Below are 26,506 nucleotides of genomic sequence, written 5' to 3'. Positions count from 1 at the left end.
TTCTCAATGAATAAATGAATAAAGTACAACTTAAAACGATTGATGGTCCAATGGAGAACGCCATAACGAAGAAGGCTACAAAGGTTATTATTTGTGATATTGCTCAGAGAAGGCTTATCGTGGAAAGTGTACTTTCAAACAAAGAAAAAGCTTATTTGATAATGTTCTTGTTATCTACCATGGAGTATGGCTGTTGTCAGCTAAATGAAGTAGGCAATGTTTTGATGTTGACTTCTTATCTTGGCTCAAGATATCATGACAAAAAACAAGAAACTTCTTTAGTTTTTGATGACATTCACATCACAAGAGGTGAGGTCAACATTTGTATTTTTGCTATCAAACACACCAAGCGTATTTTCATCAATAGGGAATTTTTCATTGCTTGTTCGTCAAATACTTATCTGGCTACTTTGAGTTGTCTGTCGATATGTTCTGAATTGCTAACACTAACCTCGCTTCATAGATGGCATCCACTTCAAAGAATATTGTGACAAACTTGCGGAAACTGCAGTTTTTTTCAGTTCTAACAAAGTGAGCACTGAGCAGGCGTTTGTTCTTTTTGCAAATTTTTGTCAATTATTCACACGACACGTTGTTGCTTGAGGTTTAACACTTCAACAACATTTGAAATATTTAATATTTGTAATTTTTAAATCTTTTGCAAAACACCCATAAGATACGGTTTCCCCTCTCTTAGCTGTGGCTCTATTGCGCTTTTGAAATCCATCTCCACCAAAACTTAATCGTCATTATTGAAGTTGATCGCAGAGTTTTTTATGAAGTTTGTGTTCAAGCCATGGTTCAACCCTGTTGAATAAAGGTAAGATTAGATGACTGCAGGGAAGCTAACCCTGTTGCCCACTGCCGTGACAGAAGCTCCTGCTCTCAGAGTACGTGGAGCTGACATCCTGTGAGTATGAGACAGGCGCTACTATTTTATCACTCAGTTCAGGAGCTGTCGGCAAAGTGCGGGTTGTCGGTTGTCCTGATTTCTTTTGCAACGATATGCCTTCGTAAAGCATGATTCAGTGAAGTATGTACAACAAACAATTCACAGATATTAATTGGATGTTCTTCTTCCTCGTCATCTGGGCCTCTGGGGCCGAGGGTTTATCATTTTACCACCCTCAGATTCAGGATTGGATGTTGAACATCATATACCGTTTAACTCAAGGGTCTCAACACGCGGCCGCATGCTGCCCACAAGGACGTTTTGGTGCGGCCCGCGATGCATTTTTGAACTTTCAAATAATTAACAATTAAAATTCACTTAGAGAAATGAAACAGCATAACCTTAGCGGGTTTAACATACTTTGTTTACACACAAAAATTGTGTGTAAAAAAAGTATGTTACACCCGCCAAGGTTACTCTGTTTTATTTCTCTATGGTTCAACAAAGCAAACTCTCTACCAAAGCTTTAAAATTCACTTAATATTTATAAGATAAAAGTCACTTTGAAATTGCTCAAAAAATCTGAAAATGCCGATCAAACTTCACACAACTTCTAAGCGCTAGCCTTTTATCGCGCCATTTATTACGTGCAAGAAACCCGCATTGTTGCATCACAATCACATTGTAACATTGCCTCTTCACTTCTTGTGCGTTTTTTTTTCGGGCTTTGTAAGAGTTGGTTGCAAAATTTTTTGTTCTCCAGGTCCAAGTCGTTCCGTTTGCTTGTTTTTGTTTTTACAGTGTTTAATCTCTTAGTTCCTACTACTATCTTTTTTTGCGATCTTACGTTAATTGCTACTTCTATTATTGCCTCTTTAATGGGTTGTTTTGTTCATTCAACGACGATGAACTGTTTTATCAGCATCCACAACGTACGGGTACTAGAGAACACTGCAAGAAGAGCGCAATAAACATAGCAAGGTCAGAGGCTTCAAAGAACTGGTCTGCTACACCCGCGGCAACGGGACGCGGTGTGATTTTGGGGTGACGATACACCCAGGGAAGGTCCGCCAGCTTAGGTTGCGGGGACCAGGCTGTGGAGTCGTGGTTCCAGTGGAAGGAGAGTGTGGATCGAAAATTCGTGGACTGTAGGACCCCTGCGCAAAATTTAGAATGGCGGAACGGGCTAGGAAGACAGGCTTAACTTTCCGCAATGCAAAAAGTATTGCGGCCCTCGCGTTAATCCACAAGTACTTATTTGGCCCTCAGAGCAATTTGAGCTTGAGACCTTTCTTTAACCTAAACTTGAAAATGCATATTTTGTGTCATTTTTAACATCAGGCCAACACCTCAATCGACCGTCGTTTAAATGCTAGGCTTGTTCGCTCGACCTTATCATTGACTTATTAGGCAGTCTCTATCTGCCTTACGCATCTCTATACTATGGTGGGGACGCTAGTGCTTGTGACGTTTGGTTGTTCAAAAATTGTGGTATCTTCAGAAAACTTTTGGTGACCACTGGTTTACTGAACTGCTTTGAGTTTTGTTGCTCGCGTCAGATAAAAGAATAACTTTTAATATCCAGACAACCGTTCACGCCACTTTCTCACGTTAATGACAAAAATGAAATATTTCAATATAGCTCGAAATGCTTCCAACAAATGCCGATCGCTGGTCAAACATCTCACTACACCTGCGCATAAGAAGAAGCAGCGGAAGCTACTTTATTGCTTGGGAACTAAGTAATCAGTCAAAACTTATGTGGAAGCTATTTGTCAGTTGTCATACTGTTAACTCTGACTCACAACTTAATCTTTTTTCAAAAACCTCTCGAAATTCTCAGTATTTTCTCATATATTTCGCCTTTGTCTAAGAGAATCCACTCTCCGGGCCAGTAAACAAATCATCAGAAAGGCTTGAATGACACCATATTGATGTAATATTAATTTCATCTGGCAAACTAAACTATGAAAGTAGAACAGCTTTTAAATTTAAAAATTATGTGCCACGACGTTACACCAATGTCTGAAAGACGAGTTTTTATGTTTATGAAACGAGTAGTCTTGTTAATTTGTGTTTCGTGTGATCAAAATTTGAGAATTTGCATGTCACTTCCATTATGATCTGGGTTTTTTTTTCGCTGAGACTTTTCGGTCATTTGTCCGAAGTGACTTGAAAAAATTCGGTCATTTTTTCTGATGAAAATGTTTCCTTTCAAGTAGCTGATGCAAACCAAAACTTGCACTTCCTGACTAGCTACAACATTAAGTTTCGCAAGAAAAAACGTTGGACATTTTTTCAGACATTTTGACCGAATTGACTGTATTTTTTTCGGTCATTTTGCTAAAAAACCGGTCAATGACCGATAAATGACCGAAAAAAACCTCCAGATTATGATACTAGCATTAGCAATAATACGCTAAATAATAATCATTGCACGTAGTAATTCGTAAGGATAGTTTTTTTATATCTACTGTCTACCTACACACTACTACAGTAGTAACAGTTGGATAAACATAACAGCCGACCGATAAATGACCGAAAAAAACCTCCAGATTATGATACTAGTATTAGCAATAATACGCTAAATAATAATCATTGCACGTAGTAATTTGTAAGGATAGTTTTTTTATATCTACTGTCTACCTACACACTACTACAGTAGTAACAGTTGGATAAACATAACAGCCTAATGACTCATTCTTTTTACAATAGTTTTAAATATTGATCTTTTTTTTCATCCCCATCTCTTTTGTTTTGGATATTTATGGTCAATTGAGCTAAAATTTAGACAAATTGCTTTGGTTGCTTTGCCGCACATAACCGTCGCTTCACTTTGGATGACTTTTACAAACCTTTACGATATAATTTTGTCAAAAGAGGTTTCATCAACGTAGACTTATCAATATTATAAGCGTCTGACATCCAGCTACTTTTCACCCAACCATCAAATCAGTTTTTATTTACAATGGTGAATATGATTGTACAGACGTTAAATTAATGTAAAAAACACTCATTTGCTTACAAAGTAATTGCAGCTCAACTTTATGAGCGCCGACATTGCAAATAAAACTTTTTGCATTGAAATATGAAAGTCAATTGATACAAGGGATGTCACCTGGCACGAGCAGAACGTCAGGCCACTCACTGTATACGCAGGTGGTGAACTCCGTTTGTATTTGTTTTTGTCTGTCTGTTTGCTTTATCAGTTCACATTATTTTAATTAATTCTTGATTAAGTTTTTCATTATTTTCAATCTGTTGCTGAATGCTAGTCGATTTGTTATGTGGAGCATCCAAAAGATTTTATTATGTGATGTTCATCTTTGTAAATGAATTGGTCAATAAGGTTTATATTATGCCATAAACATGGCGGAAAATTATATTATTATGTGGTTAGTCAATTAATGACATGCCAAAGTTGACAGCTTTGATCGCATTGCAATGCAAGGTTGTATGAAGGCAGCTTTGAAAAGACAGGACTTTTTTTTATTTTGTCTCCTCATGATTAACTCCAAAGTGCGAATCAACGATTTTTGTGTTGTGGTTTATAGGAAACCCACCATTTGACTCATGTCTATTATTACACCCAGCTGATGACATCCACAATTTTTACATCGATTCAACGTCTGACTGGCCTCCAACTACGTTGAATCGATGTAAAATTGTTAGGTATTGTCGATTGGGACACTTCTTTTAGTAACGACAAGGATTCTATTCACAGACTAATGACTTTCTTGATTGCCCATGAAAAGCAAACAGGCTGACAAGCACTGACTGAGCATTGAAAGTGAAATAAGAAATTGAACGCCAAAATGGTTGGCTTGCGCCTGTGCAGCAAATTGACCTGCTCTTGAGGTTTTATTTTTTGTAATTAGCCTACATCTCACCACCAAATCACAATAACCAGATAATTCGGAGGTGGCTGCACAGACGAGTGCTTTGAGTTACTGAGCAACGCTTGGAAGGACTAATTGTATATCCACCACCAGCACGCGGCTATGTCTCGTAAAGACATTTAATGACATGCTGTAAGGTGGACACAAAGATTAACTTTGTAAGTTTCCAATTCACTTAATCCAAATCTTCAATCATATTACAAAAGCCGGATGTGACAGTAGCCTACGATATTCTATGGTTGTGCTACTAAAGTCGTTTGATCTTACTTGTGTTCATAAATTTGAAAGAAAAAAACTGGGAACGTTTGGAATATGTGAGACCAATTTGTATCTGTAGTCAACTGAGAAACGAATCATGGTGGCAGACAGCTGCTTCGGTCTTCAGAGTCTTGCTAAATTACGACTACACAGTACACACCCTCTATTGTTGACAGTTTTTGTTCTGCTTTTTCTATTTCGTAATGCAGATGCTTGACTGTCCGTTCTTCTGTTGAACCACATCAGTGATACTTGACAACTGACATGCTAACTTTGGATTGAGATAAAAGCTTCATATAACCGCATAGGCCCTATATCAAGTGTCGCGCGTACTGGGTTGTAATTGTTAGTCTGCTGGGTCTTCTGGAAAGAAGCCTCTAATTATTCACATCATTAAAATTTCTTGTTGGGCTTTGTACTAGAGCAGCGCTGAAAATAATACTGCACTATGCAGTTAGAATGAACGTGCGCATTTATTTTCACACAAACTCGTGTTCAATGATGAATCCGAGAGCCGGCAATCGTTGCAAAGTTGTTTTTTCGTGTTTTTTGTTTCACAGAACTGTTCTATGAACGTCATGTTACAAAGTGCTATTGAAATGGAGGTTGAATTACTTTTTGCGAACAGTAAAAGATTCTGAGGTTTGTGCGCAAATATGTTCAAGATATTAATGTCTTGTACGTTGATTCAACGTAAAAACGATAAAACTTTCTAGAATGTGCTTTTCTTCCGGGAAAAGTAAACACAATTCTGCAGTTTTTTTTCTCATAAGCTACCGTGAGCTACAAAGGTACCTCCAATCTTATTTCCTGTTGGTGTTTAACGTGCTAATAAATCGGCTGTTTTGATATCTGTCTGTCTTTTAGAAGTATTTAATCTATGTTAAAATAACGTAATTGCTCTTAAACTTATTGAGATGAATTCTGTCAATATTAGATCGCCTTGCAAGAACAGATATGTCTCAAATCCTTGACGCCGAGTGCTCCTAAACCTCCCAATCAGTTAATCAGTCTTTTTTGCAACGTCTGCAGACGTTGAATCAATGCAAGAGTGACAGATTTGCGGACTGGGTTTCCACAAAGCGATAAGACCTTGTATCATAACCCACAGAGTTCAACTTACGTTGCAATCTTGTTGGCAGCATACGTCGCACAATTAATTATAACGTATGGCTTGTGCAAGACCTTGTGACCTTTTAACCTCTGAAAGAAGACGCCATGCTTGTTTGTCAAGGTTTTCAACTTTTAATCGATTCTGACGATTATAAATACAATTATCTTTGTTGATTTCAATGACAATTCAATTTATCTCTTAATTTAATTACCGTGTTATTTTGTTTGCCGTTTGCGATTTTATTTTTGTCAACTTGTACGACTCTGAGCTGCGAAGGTAGTTTTGACTTTGTTTGCTTTTGGTTCTTAGTTAGTTTTCAGCTTAAGTTGACTAAAATGTTAATATCGTTGCTTCGATAGACTTTTTTCTCTAATAATATTATAATATGCTTAATTATCGTTTCTGCTTTTTAATAGTGTAAGTAATGTTGCCTGTTAGACATGCACGATGGTTCCTGGTGAATAAAACCGCTTTAAACAAACTTGCATGGAATACCTCCTCAAACGGCACTTGCTTCAACACAACAATTTAAGTTTGTATAGAAAATACTGTAGCCTAATAGTTGTAGGTTTAGTAGATTGTAGGTTAATTAGCAATAGCTTTTATATTGTAAGTTTGTAGTTGAACTCAGCAAGCAAAATTGTATTGGTTCCTATTATCTTTAGTTTTAAAACACCCTAAAAACACACACATCTGTTCAATTGCAATAAAACCTTTTTATTGTCATAGGCAACTACAGTACATTCGGCATTTTCGTGTCCAAGTTAAAAACGTGCAAACGAAATCTTACCAAAAGATTTTCTGAATGCAAATACAAAACAGTGTAAAAAAAGTGGTTTTCTTGCCCTATTATAGTTCAGGCTTCACCAACCCAAGGTTTACGCTGCTTGAAAGCCAAGACCTTGCTTGCTTGCTTTTTCTTGATTTATGTTCTGCATCGCTGAGCAGCCTTCGTTTGCTTTTTCAGAAATGATGTCCACTAATTTTGACAAATACTTCCGAAAATTTTATGATGTATTTTTATGTTACTGTACTCTAATCATAAAACGAACTCTCTTGATTTAGAAGATTTCGTATCCGGAAAGATAGAATAAACACACCGTCATTTCAGATTAACAGCAAAGCTCAGTTCAAAGGCTTTGTCGTCATTTTTTGTTCAGCGTTTATAACACAAAGTGTACGCTACCTTCAAATTTTACTACATGTTCAAATGCAGTGATTTTGTGCTTCCAGATTGTAGTTCTTTGTTGTTTTGATGTGTTCCCACTTTCCACCGAGCTTTAGGCTACCTGCTCATCACTTCCTTTCTGCCCAGCACTTCTGCACTTGTGATTGTAATTTTAAATTCTGCATCCTTCATAAGCTATTTTCCAATGTCATGACTGACCATAAAGTTTTCATTGCACTTTTATCTTTCAAAAGTATGCATTTACTAACAAAGCTACGATTAATACCAACACAAAAAATACATTAGTTCACTTTATGCGTAGGAAAGATGTGGCTGCAGAAGTGTTGAAGATTTGCGTAGTTTTTAGAAAGCTGTGAGAACATGGTCTAAAATTTTCCATATTGTTGTTCCAGACTGGCCTCATAAGGTTACAAGATGGCGATTACTTTATCGAACCTGTGGTGCATGCCTCACCTGATGAAGAATCCCAAGAACGACAACCACACAAAGTATACAAACGTGACGTAGGGAAGTCTCCTTTGTCATCTTCAGATCGAAAATCCCAACCTAAAGAACAACCTTCGGGTTCAAAAAGACACAGAGGTTCTAGGAAAATAAAAACAAGTAATTTGTTAAGATAAAGTGAACTTATGGTTCGTCAAACGGTTCGAATACTAAGCTAGATTCATCTTCATGCCGAGATATTCAATTGGATTTTAACATTAAAGGTAGATGGTTTAGATTTTGAATCGCTTGCTGAACCACGTGGTTAGCTTCACGTTGATCTTTTGTGCTTTTTATTCAGACTGGTTAGCAAATACTGTTTGCTGTCACTTTGGAGTTTTATACTTTCTCGCTTTTGGGAAGAAAAACATTTCAAAAATTAAACGAAAAGACACATTGGTTCATTGTCGAAATAGGATGAGTTCCATTGGCAGATTTTTCAAGAGCTCAATACTGTAGTTGTTTTAAAATAAGCCACTACAAAGATGAACTGTGCAAATTTTTCAGTGATTACAATCATAACAGAAGAAATTTAAAACGGAAAACCGGACTTTGGTAAAGAGATGGATAGCCTAATTAATTGATGTTTTGTTATGTAAGAACAACAAGTCTGAAGAAAGAAACGTTCAATCCCGCTTCAGCCAGGTGTTAATACCTCCCACACCTTTACACTTTATGAATAGTTTACTTATACTGGGAGGTTGTTATGTGAAACTAAAGAATAAGGAACACTTTTGAAATGTCAATAACGATACAACAGTGTTTTTCTTTTCTTGTAGAAGTTCAATTGTGCGTGATCTAACTAAAATTGCGATGCAGAGAGTTTTATGGTGATATCGATTGGATGAATGTCTGCGTAAAAACAGCAGCATGGAATATCAAGTCATCGTAAAAACAGACTTGTATATACTGTACATGGCTCATAGTAACTCTGGTTACTGTTTGCTTTGGAATTGAACTCTCTTTTCACTTTTGATGAATTTCATCAGTAGACAACGGATCCAAAGTAGGAAAATTATTGGTTTTCTCACAAGAAGTAGTGAAGTAAAACATTAATTTATGTCAACAGACCGGACCATTGGGAAGAAAAAAGTAGTCGAACTCCAAATATTAGACCGAGAGAAAAATGAAACCGTTGCTGGCAATGGAAGAGAGTTTTGTGGCGTAAAAGGCAAGTTGCCATCGATCTTACCAATTGATAGCACTTTTACACTATTCCAAAAACAAAAGTTATTCAGTAATTTAAACGTTATTAACGCTTTTAAAACAGAAAAGAATCTGAAACATAAAAACTAATTTCTATTTTTTGTTCTTCTTACAGACACGAAATTGCAATACGAACGTGATTTGCATAGCAGGAAACTATGGGAAGCCAGAAGAAGAGATTCTCGATCTCTCGCCAATTCAAAAACTCGTCACCGTCGTTCACTGAGCCTCGAGCACTGGATAGAGATGATGGTTGTGGTTGACAGAAAGATGACGGAATATTACGAAGGAACCCACAAGGGTGGAGCAGAAAGATATGTTCTCACCATTATTAACATGGTAGGTCTGTGTAGTGTGTTGTTCTCTGGTGTTATTGCTTTGTTTTCAATAAATTGCGTTGGTTCGTGGTGGCTGGTTCTTATTTGGATAATTTGAATGAGAAAATTGTAGGAAACACAAACAAAGCAATGTTTCGCTCTCTTTGCGATATTCTTTTTCAGTTATTTTTTTTAGCAAAGTCTTCTGTTGCTGATTTTCCGGTTGTTTGCATAGTATTAACACCAGGTTGTTGATTTTAATGTTGTTTTAAACATATCTTCATATTGATTTTTAATATTCTACTGAGCTGGGAAGTCATCTGAGTGAGAAGGTTATTTAAAAAATAAAAAGATGAGCACTCACTATGTAAATTCTAACTGAACATCTTTTTGGCACTAAGGACGTGAACGACGAATTTGAACAAAACGTTTACGTCACAGGTTTCCGAATTATTTCATGACGTCAGCATAGGAAACGCTCTGCACATCACATTGATTCGCTTGATCATACTGGAAGGGGAAGAGGTATAGTTATTTAAGACGTTGATTTATTTTATAATTTGAGTTACAAAACAGTACAATCGCCCCGGCCTTCAATCTTGGTCCCGTTAATGAACTCCGCGATAAGAATGAAACGTACAAGAAGATCAAAATGTATGTATTTTAAACATCAATCAAACTAATTAGGTTAACAAGAAGATCCTGAGCAGATGAGTTTTGATGCTTTTTAAAAAGTTTCATTGAAGCAATCAATCTGATTTATTTTCGGAAACTCGAACAAAAACACCGGGAATTGTAAACATTGTATTGCTCATTGTGATTCCGCCTTCTGGTGCGGTTTGTCCTGTTTATCGGCATCAGATTGTTTTGTATTCACGTCCAGCATATTGGACAGAAAGCTGACACCATTCTCTTGTATGGGTGTTCAAGACTACTTTTATCATTTTTTGGTTTTGTTCATATGTCCTCCGTCGTGTTTTTTTGTGATTTTTCTCCTTTTCCTTGACGATTTTATTGCGTGGTACAATTACATTAAATATGTTAACCTGTTTACTTATTGTGTTGTGCCTAGTGTGTACTTCTGCCTGGACACCACTGTTTAAATGTATGGTCCAAGTCAAAGACAATTTCAAACTAGTTTTCTTGCTTGATGAAGTTGTTTTGGTTGATCAAAGGTGAAAATAATAACCTTTACCTTAACAATTGATATCAATCTAATTCATTTTTTTCCATCCCCTTTCTAAAGATTGTTGAGAGTTGTTGCTGTGATGTGACGTCACCATATGCGGAATCAATTTCGGCATTTCAACATTTTGTCAAATTGAAACGTGGCCACCCACACATGGGAAACCGCCTTTTTGATAAGAAATCTTTTTGTTTGATTAACGCGTGTGAGCAATCAGCTGCAGACAATGAAATAAATAAATTTTAACATTGTTTTTTTGATTACTTTAGTAGTATGTTTCACGTTCTAAACTGAAATCTAGCCAAGCTTGAGAGAATTTCAGCTGTCCGTTGTGGCCACGTTGATTTAAAGTTGATATAATGTTGTAAACAATCACAGCAAACAATAGAGGTTGCTGCTTATTTGCCAGTTTACCAAGCTAATGCTTTCTGAAACACTTCATTCTTTTCACGAGTGATCATTTTCGCTTTTTGCTGGTTGACGACCTCAATCGACCTAAGATGTTATTAAGTTTCATGTCATCTGACAAACTTCATGAGCACAGTCCTCGCCTGAAATTCTGCGGAGATGAAAAAGTTATCACTTTTCTACTTGTTGAATTCACTTCGCGAAATTGTATGCTGTTATTTGGTTTACCATGAAAGTAACCTTTTAATATATTAAGAATCACTACGGTAGGTCAATGTAAAAATAATAATAATAGCAATTAAACTGCGGTATGCAGTAGCCTACTCTGCTCTGTGTTTCAAAAATTCCATAACTATTGATTGTCATATCAAGGTTTAATTTGTAAAGAGTGATAAACTTAAAGCTAATCCTTTGATTTGTAGTTAAAGTAGAAATCAGCTTATGGCAAAAAATACAAACTATGATAAAAGCGTTGGCGGTTTCTCAACTTAAAGCTACTGGCACTAAAAGATCTACACTTGTATGGTTAGAACCAGGACAAACCATGTAGAATGACATTTTTGGATAACTGAATCAACTACGGTCTACGGACAAGCAATTAAAATCCCCTTTTTCGAAAAATATTTATCAGTTGTTGTCAATAAAGGCAAGTTCAAAACTCGTATTGCGAGATATTAACCTATGACTTCCATAGATACAAATTGGTTTGATTATTATACAGGCTTTGATCTTGCTGTTTTGTAAAATCCTTGGCCTAGCTTCCGGAAATACTTCGTTAAATTCTGCATCGAAATTAGATCGGCTGATTGCTTAGCGACTACTTCACTATTTTTCAGCTACTAAATTTGGTCCTTTTTGCAGCTGTAAACGTTGAATCAATGTAAAAGGATCGGTTTTACTCGCTGGAAACTTATGCGTTTTTTGTTCATTCAATCAGCAGATTGTTGGTAGATTCATTATGTGAGAATTGTTAATTTGTTGTTTATTCCGACGCTTGCTTGTTGAAGATATCATTCTTTGTCTAATTTTTGCACTTGAAGATTATCTTCAAATCGCAGCTAAAGCAACAAAGGATTTTTTTCTTTTACACAATTTGATATTGATTGGACGTTGGTTACATTAGTTGGATTTTTCCTAACGTAAAACTGACGAAAAATACAATTAATTAACTTGACAGGGTGCTTCAAACTCAATTTATAACCATATACACTTTCACACGGTTGAGCCGTTGTTTAACACGATTGCAATCTTCTCGGTTGATTGGTCAGTAATTGGAAGTGAAAAATTTCATTGCCTTTTCTAGCTAATTTTTCCTTATTATCTCATTCAAAGCGTGGCTTGTCTGATGAAATGCAAAAAAATGTTTCATTAGTTTGGGAGTTAACAAACTATGTTTGACATGTGAAATAATTTTTACACTTTGTAAAAAAGTACAATTTTAATTTAAAGTTAAAAACGCGTCTTCTCAATTCAAATTTACAATGTGACATACCCCGGTGGCACAAGGTTCACTTAACTGTCAAATCCAAGGGTGCAATTATTGTTTTTAAGACTCTTTGTATAAGATTTTCCGGCTATCTCGGCCAGCAAACCAGGTCCGTTTTTTGTGTTGCAATCGTTAAATCAATGGTTAAAAGGACTAATTTTTTGGCTGGAATAGCATTTTTGTGACTTAAGTCAGTGACTTAAAAGATCTTGCGACGAAGACGTGTTTCGGATAAGATTTGCTTCACAAATAAAACGATTGCTAAAGGCACAAAAATAAGTCTTCTAAACCTTTCCCTGTTAAGTTGCGTATCCTTTGGGGTTTACCACCTCGACAGACGAATTGAAACAGCTTTGACGCCATTCAGGCGGTAAAAGGTAAGAACTCGACAAAGGTCAATTTCAGATCAAAAGAATTTTTCCTTGCAACTTCATCTTTTACCCAACTCCAATAGAAAATTTGCCTTCGTACTGCAGTAAAATTAATGTTAAACGAAGCCTCAAGGTTTGGTAGTAACAGAATTGCCCTTTAGAAATGGAATTATAAACCAGAAACTAATTAAACCCATCGGTTGGTTTTTGGTTACTATTTACATTGGTGTGCTCTTTTATTTGATTGCCTATTCCAATATTTTACCATAACGTATGTACAGCGTTTTGTTATTATACATCTATAGGTTGTTTCTCACATCCGCAATTCTAAATGTGTTACATAATTTGTTGTGCTAATTTTGAGAATTGCATCACTGCATTTATAGTCATAGAACTGAAGATATGACTTTACATAAATGTACAATGCGGAAAGTGTTGTGCTGATTTTACCTTGTTCTCAAAAGCAGCATGCCAAATTAACCTTGAAAAGAATTCAGCCTCAGCCTCATAGACAAATATTTCTTGGGTTTGTTGTTTTCTGCTTTGTAGCAACTTGAAGAATTTTCACGACTTTTAGACGTAAAACAAACATAACATCGCGATTTCTATTTACATATGTAGCTGTAATCTAATACCGCTCTAATTGTCTTTGAAAATTATTCCACACCTTCCTTTGTTTAATTGATAACAATTCTTTCATAGATGTGATCTATCTTAGAATACTTTAGCATGTTGTGCAATATGTAGCCTACAGTTAGTTACATAAAGAGTGAACACAACTGCTAGGGTTCTTAATGACTACATTTGATCATGCACGTGTCGGCCATTGAGCTGATTGAAAGTGACCTGAAACATTTTACAGGAAAATTTAACTAGCTCTGCAGCTAAATATTTACTAATTTACATTTGCGTTTTTTACACATCCAGAATAGCTTGAAAGTTCCTTCACATGCTGAGAAGACTCTCGATAATTTTTGCCGATGGGCCAAACGCATGAACCCACGGAGTGATCACCATGCTAACCATCATGACGTCGCAGTCTTGCTGACCAGGTATTCAAATTTGTCATTTTGCTTTTCATTGTGTTGTTGTTCTTTGACTTCCTTAAGGAGCTGATATAGAAATCTTTTTAAATGTTCGCTTTTGTAAGATTTGTTCAACTTTTGTGATCATTATTTTGTTGTCATGCAGCTATGTCACAAGAATTCGCCAACATTGCATTCAAAAAGCCAACACAACTTTCAAATGCAACCTTATGAAATTTATCACATTTTTCTGCTTGACGTTTGCCCTTTTTAAAAAAGCAAAGCCCCGTTTTGTGTCACCTAACATGCACCCACCTCACTTCTCTCTATTTTATCCAAGATCACCATTAACCAACGCAACATCAGGATCAAAGTATTGCATTGTTTCTACTCCCCAAAGTTAGGGTTTAGTTCATTTTATTTCTGGCCATCACAGTAAACAACAACACATGCTGAAAAAGGTAGAAGCGACACAATGCAAACTTCATTAAGACCGCAATAGGATAATAATGTAAAAATTTGACACGGTTGCAACACGTTTACATGTTTTTATGTAGATTGTTTTATATTCAAACGCAGTAAACCGGAAGTGTGGCACAAAGGTTTTCTAGGAGTGTTGCTGCCGGAGAGCGGTGGGGTTTAATCTTTTTCCAATGTAGAGTTGAGGTCCTCCTTTTACTTGTTAAAATTTATCGACCAAGTCGCAACAACTTGACAATATGATGACTACCGCATGAACTTAAGTATTGTTTAGTCATGACTTAGGCGTATTACGATTGTGTGCTCATACACACTTTGTGGTTTTGCGTTGTTTGAATGGATGTTACCCAGCTTGTAATTCTTTGTAATGTCTATGGTTTCGACATACCATAGGTTGTTTGAAGAGATGTTTTGATTTATTCTTCTGTCAAGATTCTCCTTAAGATCGAATGAAATTTTACTCCCCATAGCCTATTATGATGTGTACTTTCAAGGGAATGCTGACTTTTCAAAATGATAATTATACTCTGAATGACGCTAACACATGAGAAGTGTACTGTGGATGTGCTTTTACAAACAAAAAACAATCTAAGCTTTGAAGGACAATTAAAAAAGCATTCGACATCGTATTAGCCAGAGAGATGACACAGCGGGGGATGTGACAAATTGAAACAATAAAATAAACCTACTGCCTTGCGAAAGTTTCTTCTCGAAAATTCCATTCAGGCTCAAGGAAAATCTTGATAAAAGAGTAACTCAAAACCGCTCCTTAAAACAACCGATTGGATTGGAGACCCTGGGCTTTTGACAAAGCCGTAGAAGAAGGAATATTTTGAGGGTGCGAACAAATTTTGTGCTAATTTTGTGTTTGCAAATATATTGTATATCTAAAAACCCTGTAATTAGCGATTTTTTACAATTTTCTCAAACAAAATGAACATTTTCTCAAATTTGCGATGCTTGTTTTGCAGCGGGGTGCGACCGCCCCTCCTGCACTACCATTTCCTACGGCTATGGGTTCCGAGCACACTATCCTATGTCTACACAGTTACGTTTATTAATTATTGCAGATGTTGACGTTTCGAGATCAGTTGCCAACTGTGTCTAGTCAGGGTGATAGTATGTTCACATCGTAAATACAGCAGGATGCAAAAATGCACAGTTGCTAAGAAAACTGAGCTGTTGTAAAACGATAAGTTATAAGTTATAAACCGAAAGATAATTATTAGAGCTGTGGTTTTTGGTTCGCAATCATGAAAATCAAGTGATGTTTCATGATGTAGGATAGAGATACGAAGGACGTCGTGTAAGCTAAAAACATTGAATTTTTTCTTCACGTTTTCCTTAAAAGAATGCTAAATATCTTGATGTTTGCTTTATATGTGGTTGTTGAACTTAAACTTTGACAGGGTGTGTAAGCTAAAATCAAACGCATTCTTTTTCAAAAGTTTTTATAGATATTTCTAAGCAATACATCAACAGCGCTCACTAAGGTAGTGACCTAAGCAGAAAATCTGCTATGACTAGATGATAAAACCAACGTTTGGTGGTCAGGGCCTATGAGAGGGGGGTACGGAGGGTACGGTGTACCCTTGAGGGCCCAAGCCTGTGATTGTTGGGGGCCAGAAATCGTGATTTTATACTTTACGCGCAAAAAATGTTGGTTAAAACCATCCTAAACGACTAAATTCAAGCATAAAAGTTGCTATTCTTTAGTCCTGGGGTGGCCCGTAATGTAGCAAAAGGGCCCGGAAAAGTAATTGAGTGCAATGCGCGCAAATTAGGGGCCCAAAGTGGTGATTTAATGCTTTACGTGTAAAAATGTTCTGCTAAAAGCACCTTAAATTAAATCATAAAAGTTGATTATTTCCTGTTCGGGGGGGGGGGGGGGGGGAAGGCATAGGGAAGCAAAAGCAAGGTTGAGAAAAAACCTTGAGGGTGTCTTTTAAAAATTATTTGAAAAAGGTAGTTTCACGCTTATTTCTCTTTAAAATGAATTTCGGAGTTGGAGCAAGAGTCAATACTTTCAAAGCAGGAGCAGAGCCGGAATAAAAAAAAAGAAAAAGTGACTTCATTCACCTCTGCTAGGCATGTGGTGAATGCAAAAGTGACTGAAGAAAGGTTACTGGTCAGATGATTAATTTGATTATGTTTTAACAAGATGTTATGTTTGAGCCTTGGTAGAGAGCTTGACTTGTTGTACCAGATACATATAACAACACTCAGTAACGTTAGCGGATTTAACATTTTTTATTTAGCACACACAAAAAACAAGATAAAACTACTAAATCCAACGTTTTCGACACCACATAGTGTCCTCATCAGGAATAATTATAGGCTAGATTTAAGAGCAATAAATGAATGAATTTGAAAATTTTACATTTTAAAGCTGTACAAGCGACACCTCTCACAGCACCATCAACAACTAACACACGAATTCAATGCAGGATAGCCTACACAAATTGGCGAGGGTCAGATCGCTTGACATGCGCAACACTAAACACTACAGTAAGTAATAGTTTTATTGCAGCCTGATGCTATTATTGCGCACAGATGTCCAATTCTGCAGTTAAGTGTTGTATGGTGTGCAATACGTTTAAGCAAACATCACGCCTTTTGCCAAAGACAAAGAGGGCCCGGAGTGAGAGGGGGGCCCGGAATGACTCTTCGTACCCCTACTGAAAATTTCTCTCAGAGGCCCTGTTGGTGGTTCAAGTAGCCTCTCAGTGTAATCCAGGCAAAATCTGCATCCGAGAGTGGTGAAAGACTGAAAGGACAGATTATCGTTTCAGAGACTCAAACTAAGAGAAAAAACAACCACAAAAAATTCAAAAATGAAAAAGCATTGAGAATGTACAATATTATGTTGACAATTGCCAATACATTGGACAAAGCAGCACGAGAAAATATTTTTTCAAGCTCAAACAGTATTTTTCCTAAAGCTACAGCAATTGGCTTTGCAAATTATTCTCACAAGAAGGGCTTGCTCAATTTTCAGCTTGAGCGGTGTGCCCGACCTTTAAATTTTTCATCGTTTCAACGTAATGTTACATAAAACTGTAGTACTTAGGCTAAATGAAAAAATGTTAATTAACGTAATCCCGATGTTAACTGCATTTAAAACTTTTTGGACCTTTGATCTTTTTCAGGCAAAACATCTGCAGTCACTCAAATACGTCATGCGAGACGCTTGGCTTAGCTCATGTCGCTGGGATGTGTCAGTCACATAGAAGTTGCAACGTCAACCAAGATACGGGGCTTTCCCTTGCTTTCACTGTTGCTCATGAGCTAGGGCACAAGTGAGTTGACAGGCTAGCCGTTCATGTACTGTCCTAACATAAGTTTCGATGTCAGTTTTTCGGGTTATAAACCTACAGAGTAAGCTATTCGGGCGAAGCAGTTATTGCATAACAGCCGGCACGTTTGTTGATTGTGTCGCGCTCATCACCTTTCAATGAACGTTTACAAACGGTTAAAACTCTTCTTTTTTGAATTGGAAGAAAAGTATGGTCAGCAGACTATTGAATCATAACTGCTAGTGAAATTACTTAGAACATGACCGAAATTATCAGGTTGTAGATTACGTAACGATAGGTGAATCCCCGAATGACGATTTCATTCACAAGATTCGTACAATTACAGCCTTACTGATTTGTTTATTCATCTGTCGAGGTTTTGCTTGAAGTGACTTTGTCAGTCTTGTAGTTGTTCGCTTCTACGTTACCAGATGATGGCAAGAATGATTGTAAATGAATAACATGCTTAGCATCGTTTTCTTAGTTGTATTTTAACAGTCGTTTAGTTTTTTCTTTAGGTTAGTTGTTGTCACATCAACATTCCGTAAATGTTTAGTTTTAATTTGAGTTAGTAATTTACTATTAGAGAGGTAAATTTAACCCTATTGAGAACCCTGATACATCGCCATAAAATCACAAATAAAAGTTTACAAGAAAGGTTTTCGAAAGTGTGTTAAACTCGTGAGCTGAAGGCTATGTGAGTTCTTTTTGTTTGCTTTCGCGAAAGCTTGTTCACAGTTTTCGTCATAATGCCGACAATCTATAAAATGTAACGAAAATCCTGGTGGGGTAATTTTTGTCAACGATTTTAATCGCTTGTTAACGACAAGCATGTGATTTTTGGGACAATCATCACGTTTTTAATGCTCGTATACTCAAAGTGTTACAAATCTTTTCAACAAGTCGACGTTGAAGTGATGTATAAAGAATTAAAGATGCTGATTAGTCGCAAACAACTTTGTTGTCTTAAAAGTAGCACGTCTTTCTGACTAGCAGAAGATTTTTTTTTCACATCGATTCAACGTCTGATCACGTTGAAACTACGCAAAGGAAAAGTAACTTTTGCTAGATTGAGTTTGAGTATTGAACCTAGCCAGAATAGGCGCCAAATTGAGCGACAACAGGCTTATGTAACTACATCATTTCAGCCATTACTTCCTTTATTGGCCCTTTAAATCTATTTTTATTATTTCTGTTCATTGTCAGAGTTCACTGCGAGGCAGCTGTATCACTTAAAAGTACCACATTACATCACCGCCAACTAATTGTTGTTTTGTAAAGATTTTTTATCGATTGTTTTCCTATTTTAGTTTTGCAATGCATCACGATGGTCAGCTGAACGGTTGCACACCCAACGAAAAATATCCCCGCGTGATGGCGCCTCACCTCACATCGAACAACTTGGCGATGCGATGGAGTTCATGCAGTCGTCGTTACGTGACACGATTCTTGGAGTGAGTAGTGTTGAAATTATATAAAATAAGTCTTCGTTACGTTAATTTAACGTCTAAAAACTGAAAACATGTTTTTGCAGCCGAAACTGGGGCTTTTGCTTGATGGACCCCCCATCTATCGATCATGACCAGTTCAGCTATCCAAGCGAGTTGCCTGGTGTTCTGTACAATGCAGATCATCAGTGCAGACTTATGTTCGGTTACCAGTCAAGGCAATGCAGAAGAATTGATGTGAGATTTGGTTTTGGAAATAACAGTATTTTTTCTGAAAGAGATTTTTGACAGTTTTATTTATTTAGGGTTAATGTCCAGTGCCTTTGATGTAGTCTTTGCCTAATGTGTAATAACTTTAATCTGATTCACTTATAAAACTTTTCTGTTATTGTGAACCAACCCAGAAAATTGTCCCTTTGAAGCGGTTGAATGTCTCGTATCAGCACTATAAATGAATAAGGATGCCAAATAATGAGGCTGGTACACTGTTTGTTGCATTGAGTAACAAGGCTAATAACTTTAATCTGGTGCGCATCCCGACAGTTGTACTTCGAGCTAATCGCTCTCACTGTGTTCAACACGACAATAGATGATTTCCATACACCAGTCATTCATGGCGCATTTAATTTCGCTTCGTGCTCTTTGCTTTTGTCTGGAAGGCGTTTTTCAGTGTGTGAAAGAAGAACCAAGGAACATTGTTTCCAATGACAATTGAAGTTTGACGGACATAATGCAGTAATAATGCGATTACATCAGAAAACAATAGTCCAATATTGACTTCTCCGGAATTGTCAAAACCATAAAAGAAAGCAAATGCTACAAACAGAAATTAAAGAAAAGCTTGTTGCGCAAATGTAAAAATGACGGATTTTGCTGTCTGGGATACTTTTTGTTTATTGCGACCAGTTCTGATGGCGTTTGCGGTCAGTTCAACTGAACCTCTTTGCTCTTTGCAGGACATGTGTGGTAGACTGTGGTGTGTTTACAAAGGCACTTGCCGTTCAAGATTGCATGCAGCAGTACCTGGAACAAAATGCGCGCCAGGAAGGGTAAATGCACTTAATACGAAGTAGTTGTTTTTCCATTATTTTAACGTCACCAGACGAAAGAGGTTGTTAGGTATATGACGTAGCTTTGTCTTTCAAGATAGTTTTAAAAGCTTTTGTTCTTTGTAAATGAAATATATATTTATGGGCTGCTGGTGTTATGCTTTCACAGACAAAACGTATCCTTAACATTTCACCCTAAACATAACTCATTAATATGCTGTTGTTAACATATTCCATCGCGTTAGAATATGAACATATTTCAGTTGGAAGTCGTGTTTACGTTATGCCACTACACTGTTCTTTAGTGCTTGAAATTTAATTAAAGATAGCAATTAACTAAGTTTTGACCGCTCCAAAACAGTGGTGCTATGCGGGGAGGTGTGTGAGAGTCGGCAAGCGTCCCTCTTCAGTGGACGGATCCTGGAGTCCTTGGAGTAAATGGAGCAGATGCTCTCGAACATGCGGAGTTGGCGTCACATTTTCGGCGCGATATTGCAACCAACCAGCGCCGAGACACGGTGGGCGGTTCTGCTTGGGTGAACGCAGACGTCATAAAACCTGCAACGTATGGGTGAGTTGAACGTTTGTACATAGCAAAGCTTTAGCAACTTTAAAGTTGATTCCACCTTAGACGTTGAAAACAATATTTTATTTGCTAAGCAACAATTTTCAAGGCTTGTATAATATTATGAACAACCCTGTGTTCATCATTTTTAGATAAAACATGGATTTCTCTACTGTATATAACTTAGTTTTCACTAAACAACAAATGTGAAATAGTTGCGGTTTCCGTGACATTTTAAATCCTTATTGCCCGACCAATGAATACCGAAAACTTTCACTTTATTTTTGTATTACATTTTTGTATTACAATGCCCTGTGGTGGCACGCCTTGGTTTTTATATTGCTGACTTACCAGTTATCACAAAACTAGTTCATAATCTAAGCTCTGACAACAATCTTTGCATTACAGAGTTGTCCGAAGACGAACAAAACAGTGTCCTTCCGCACAGAACAATGCGCTGCCTTCAACAATGTGCTTTATCGAAACCGCACGTACACTTGGTTGCCTGTGGACAGCCCAGGTAAAGTTTGCATTTTGCCAATTGACATCATTTTATCCTGGCCTAGGCCGGCTGGTCTACTTTAATAGTATTTGCTGTCTTATAAATCGATGCAGAAAACTTTACAATTACTGGATAGCAGCAATCAGCTTTTAGTGTGTGATTTAGTCATATTGCGGTGGGATGACGCAGCGGATAAGGCGTTGGCTTTCCAATAATGCGAACTTGGTTCGACTCCCAGCTTGAGCTGGTTGTTGATAAACACCGCCCACCTCTTCCCCGGGTGTAATAAATTGGGTGGGCTTAATTGTTGAAGGAAAGGCAGCTGAGAGAAAGGAACTGGCCACCAGACTCTCATGAGCGCTGAAGGCCTAGCCTGATAAGAACCTTATCTTCTCATTCCCCAAATCTCAGATCCAGGGGCGTAGTCAGGGGGCAATTGCTCCCTCCCCTCACCCAACATATTTTGAATAAAAATTTCTTACTCTATTACATTTGAACATTAAGTTTGTTTTAACAAAAAAAACCTTAAGCGAGTAATGTCGGTCTGGAATTGCATGCGGGAAGTGATTTTCTGATGTCTCTGGATTTATTAATATTCAATTGAATACTGAGAATATGTCCTTATAATGTTTGTAATGTATTGTATTGAGTTTAAATTTAACCGTTGTTATTGCGTTCATAAACGTAGTTGCACTGATGAGAATTTAATATTCGAAAACGCGTTCTGCAACACTGTTTTTTGCACTCTGCAATGCCTGATGCAGATTTACTTGTAGATTTCCATCACGCATTGAAGCGGTGATCCGATAATGAAATTTTCTACGGTTCGAGAAAAAGTTTTCTCTGCCTATAAAACGTTGAATGGTAGTTTAATTAATTATTACAGCATCATTTGAGAAAGTTTTAATATTGATTTAGGCTGAAATGGGTGCTCCGCCTTGGGTGACTCGTTGCCGGACTTACTTACATACCCGAAAATACTTATTTACCCCCCTGTAATTTTTGTACTGGCTACGCCCTTGCTCAGAACTAAGTGTGGGACTACCTATAGTATAGGTCCTATACCATAGTCATAGGTTTACACCAAGGATGCATGACGTTACACTGTATTAATTACTAATAGGAGAAAAAACGCCAAATGTAGTACAGCATAATTAAGGATACATTTAACCTTCTGCTTTAACCGTTTATTTACAGTATATCCATGTGAGTTGCATTGTTATACAAGGGACAGCAAGCAGCCGTTTGCTGACCGGTTACGCGACAAAGTGGTTGATGGGACCAAGTGTTTTGCTCATGGCAAGGATATCTGCGTGGATGGGATATGCAAGGTGACGGACTGTGAGCAATTTTGTTTTATTTCAGGTTGGTATAGTGTCATAAAGCATGTAAATGATGCCATGGGACGGTGATACTTGTGCGTGATGTGTATGCAACGTTTATAGAAAGCACGACAGAAAGTTTAAATCATTAATGATATTCACAGGCCACTGCCAACCGATTTTTTTGTAAACTAATTTTTACAGTAATTTTGAAAGAGTTGAGGTTAAATTTTTTCTGCAGCATTTGGGCTGTGATTTGAAGATTGATTCCTTGGCAGAAGAAGACAAGTGCGGAGTTTGCCGCGGTGACGGATTATCTTGTTCCGAGGTCAACACGACTTTTGATGTCTCAACTGGAGAAGGTATCTCTCCAAAAATCGCTTATTTATGTCGTTTCAACGTCGCTAGAAGTTAAAATTTTATCTCAATTTTTATTTTCAACTTTTATATTCTTGCAAAAAATTAAAATTAATAAGTCTGTATTGTGAACAAGTGTTAATACTCGATATTGGTTTACTGTCACCAGACGTTAAATTAACCCCACGAAAAGTAGTCGATGGCTGAATTACCGTAGTGTAAGATGAACTGATTTGCTGTCTGTGCAATAGCTGTGGTAACTGCTGACATGTTATTGTCAGTAGGCCTACTTTTCACAACCCTTTTTTTTGCTTTTCAGAATACGTTCAACTTGGTCTAATACCTAAAGGTGCTAGAAAGATCAGAATTCATGAAGTAGCCCCCTCTGGGAATTTTCTTGCTCTGCGAAACCCTTTAAACGAAGAAGATTTTTACTTGAATGGAAATTACATGATTCAGGTACTGGGGATACTTTTGATGGATGTACTATGTTTAACGTTTTATTTTTCAGCGCAATTGTATTTATTGTATACTATTCGAAAGCATTTACACACTACTGTATTGTTGTTGCTTTTAACCCGCTATCAAGACATTGTCCGATGCAACTCCAATGTTAGTTTTGATTGACCAGTTGGCATAACTTATAATAGGTTAAAAAAATATTTTACATTGGCAACACTATTCTGAAACAAAAAAGCATTTTCTTGTCACTTTCCAAATTAAGCATTCGCTCTGTTCTTGTTAGTGGGATTTCCAGTTTGACTTGGCTGGTACGGTCTTCAGCTACAAAAGAATGAACAAAACGCAGGACAACATAACATCCGACGGCCCAGTCACACATGGTATTGCAGTGGTGGTAAGCTTGGCCTACGGTTGGATAATATACAATGATGCCAAAGTTTTCTTTAGATCCAATACCTCTGTTTGCAACCTTTGTTTTAGAAGTTTTTGAGAAATTATCAATGATATGGTGCGATAAATACCTTTTATTTCATTACTTCTTCCTTGTATACAGCTGCACTGTTTCATCTGCAAGTTATTCACGTAAAGCTGTTACGTTACTTGAGGTTGTAGAGTTTTCTATTGTTCACGTCAACCCTTTATTATCACGAGAAGTATGGAAAGGTCTTTCACCATAACTTTTGTATCTTCTCCAGCTTCTCTTTGTGGAAGAGAATCCAGGAGTGCAGATATCTTACATCTTGGCTCATAATGTCAGCGCCGTATTTGACGAGATGCAACCGGAGTTTGAATGGATGCTGCAGCCGTGGACTCCTTGCTCTAGGACTTGTGGAAGAGGTTAGAGGCTGAATGATGATCCTGGATGTTGATTTTAAAATCGCTTTTTCATTTTTTTGACAATGAATCAACATAAAATTAAGTGGTGAACTACTTTAAAAAAAATGATTTAATTTGGCAAAGATTTTCTATTTTTATTTATATATTGTTTTGTTTATTTACTGTTGTAATCAAAACTTATATTCGTTATTGAAACACAGCAAAATAAGAAATCATGTCTGCACAAAGATTAAACTTTGCAGCAAAAATCCTTTTTTAGTTAGTTATAATTTACTTAACAGGAATTCAGCTGTCTCTGGCAATTTGTGTGGAGAAGAAAGCTGGAATTGTTGAAGAGGACTTTTGTGATATTGAAAGCAGACCGAAGGATCAGAGAAGAACATGCTTAAACCCAAGCTGTCGACCTGAGTAATTATTTAAACAAATAAATGAAGTACTTTGTAAAAAGACAAAATTATCCTAAAAGAATGTTCCAGCACGGCCTCATGTTAATGGCTTGTTATTATTTGGCGTATTATTTTTTCTTTTTTTTATGAACGTGACAGACATCTTTTTGCTTTCCATTTTTTTATTCTTACGTCAATATAAAAAATAAAGCGCCAAGTGGAATATGCGATACTTTTTGAAACAAACACTGAGTACAGCGTTGCAGAGAATGCTTGATGGTAGATTTACAACACTTGCAAAAACTATGAACACTAATTAATTATTGTATTGTAAGTTTTACATTTTTTGATGGTTAAGGACCGATGGGACATATGTGTCCCATAAAAATTAGCCGACTACACCCCAGTTAACTTTAAAAAAATTGCCACTGCTGATCCCCTAACGTAGTATTCGATATCTATGCTTAATTTTAGGATAGACATCTTTTTTTATTTTTTTTTGCGTGGGTGTTGTTTATATGACATATGAAGTGTAAACAAACAAATTCTACATAAATTTTTTTTTGAGGAAAATTAATGGTCCTCAAAGGGTTAAGGTCTACTGATTGCTGGTTCGGCACCTTACTGACTTTTATTTTATTATTTAATTTCTTGTCATTATTAAAGCAATTATTTCAGGTGGTTTGCGGGCCCTTGGCAACCCTGTTCTGTCACATGTGGTGGAGGAATGGGTCGCCAGAAAAGGACAGTATTGTGCATTCGGAGCGTTAGCGGCGATGAGCAGGTGATCCTCAACAGAACAGAGTGCAGAAATGCGATTGAGCCTGAAACGACCCGCTCTTGCTCTGCAGAGAGTCAGATCCCGTGTCCTGCATGGAGAGCTGGGAAATGGGGAAGCGTAAGTCTTTGCTTTGTCTTCTTGTGTGCTATTTTAGATCTGTATCTTGACATCAATATCATTTTTTTCGCCTTTTTCTAAAACTGTAAGCAGGGAAAACCACTCGTCTGCTGAGATGGGTTCCGACTGTGGAGCTTTTATTATATAAAATGGTGCATTCTTTGTGCACGAAACTGAGATTTCATATTCGGTTTTCTTTTCCACTTTATTTGTGTGTTTGAATGAGACACTTAAGGCTGATTGCTCAATCGAATGCTTGCATATGTAAGTGGCATTATCATGCCGGCCATTTTGCAAGCACGAGTTTGCAGTAGAATTTAATATTGATTTTTGAACTACTGTAATTATATTTTTACCATACCTTTGTCACGTCACACAAATGTGTCGCGACGTTTAGATAAAAAAGTCCCCCTTGACAAAATCAAGAAGAGGCTAAATGAGCTCAATTGTGTAGGTCTATAGCACAAGGCGGCTGTGCGTCATAGTTCACACAGCTTACTGTAATTTTTGTGCGTACTTCAAATCATTTCCTGTTATGTTTTCTGTCAAATATGCTTGTGTACTCCATCTCTTTCTTGTCTTAGCAATAAAACATCAATAATAATTGCTTCTTCAAAACTTTACACAGTGTTCCAAAACGTGTGGGATTGGAATTCGTAACCGTACGGTGACATGCGTCACTTACATAATCGATGACGTCATTGCCATTGATGAGGACACAGAGCATTCAGATGACGAGTACGCGGATTTGCCCTACGTCGACCGTACTGACACGGCGTACCGGCGCGGCGGCACTTCTCGTTCAATTTTGAACCAAATCACGATCGTGAAGCGGCGAAAGCAAAAAAACCTCTTGGAAAACTTCGACTACGATGTTGAAACCGACGAGGAATGTGACCACAAAACCCGGCCACTTTCCACCAAGCCTTGCAATGTCGCTGAATGCGAAGTAATCACTCCGAGGTAATGTACAAAATGTCGATGGGTTTTAGTAAATATGTAATCGGGTTATAGTAACAAGCTAATGTTGAAATACTTTATAAGTAAATGTAACATCGCCAACGACTGCA

The 26,506-nt window shown here is 37.1% G+C and overlaps 1 protein-coding gene across 4 annotated transcripts in view; it reads left to right on the top strand.

The window, feature by feature from the left end:
• LOC145775223 (A disintegrin and metalloproteinase with thrombospondin motifs 12-like) overlaps positions 1–26,506 on the top strand; it is a 42,516-nt gene that overhangs the window by 6,795 nt on the left and 9,215 nt on the right. For all 4 annotated transcript variants that reach the window (XM_082586476.1, XM_082586475.1, XM_082586477.1 and 1 more), the window contains exons 3-21: positions 7,745–7,955; positions 8,905–9,006; positions 9,157–9,380; positions 9,800–9,883; positions 13,737–13,861; positions 17,464–17,613; positions 18,921–19,064; positions 19,145–19,295; positions 20,015–20,107; positions 20,469–20,678; positions 21,081–21,192; positions 22,372–22,505; positions 22,738–22,858; positions 23,173–23,312; positions 23,599–23,709; positions 24,011–24,152; positions 24,434–24,560; positions 25,217–25,436; positions 26,065–26,399. In XM_082586476.1, coding sequence (XP_082442602.1) covers positions 7,745–7,955; positions 8,905–9,006; positions 9,157–9,380; positions 9,800–9,883; positions 13,737–13,861; positions 17,464–17,613; positions 18,921–19,064; positions 19,145–19,295; positions 20,015–20,107; positions 20,469–20,678; positions 21,081–21,192; positions 22,372–22,505; positions 22,738–22,858; positions 23,173–23,312; positions 23,599–23,709; positions 24,011–24,152; positions 24,434–24,560; positions 25,217–25,436; positions 26,065–26,399 — 2,936 coding nt within the window. The remainder of the gene's footprint in view (positions 1–7,744; positions 7,956–8,904; positions 9,007–9,156; positions 9,381–9,799; positions 9,884–13,736; positions 13,862–17,463; positions 17,614–18,920; positions 19,065–19,144; positions 19,296–20,014; positions 20,108–20,468; positions 20,679–21,080; positions 21,193–22,371; positions 22,506–22,737; positions 22,859–23,172; positions 23,313–23,598; positions 23,710–24,010; positions 24,153–24,433; positions 24,561–25,216; positions 25,437–26,064; positions 26,400–26,506) is intronic.

Source organism: Aplidium turbinatum, chromosome 8 (genome assembly GCF_918807975.1).
Source record: "Aplidium turbinatum chromosome 8, kaAplTurb1.1, whole genome shotgun sequence".
NCBI lineage: Eukaryota > Metazoa > Chordata > Ascidiacea > Aplousobranchia > Polyclinidae > Aplidium > Aplidium turbinatum.
The sequence above is the reverse complement of the archived record's forward strand: the minus strand, read 5'-3'. Positions and strand labels throughout refer to the sequence as shown.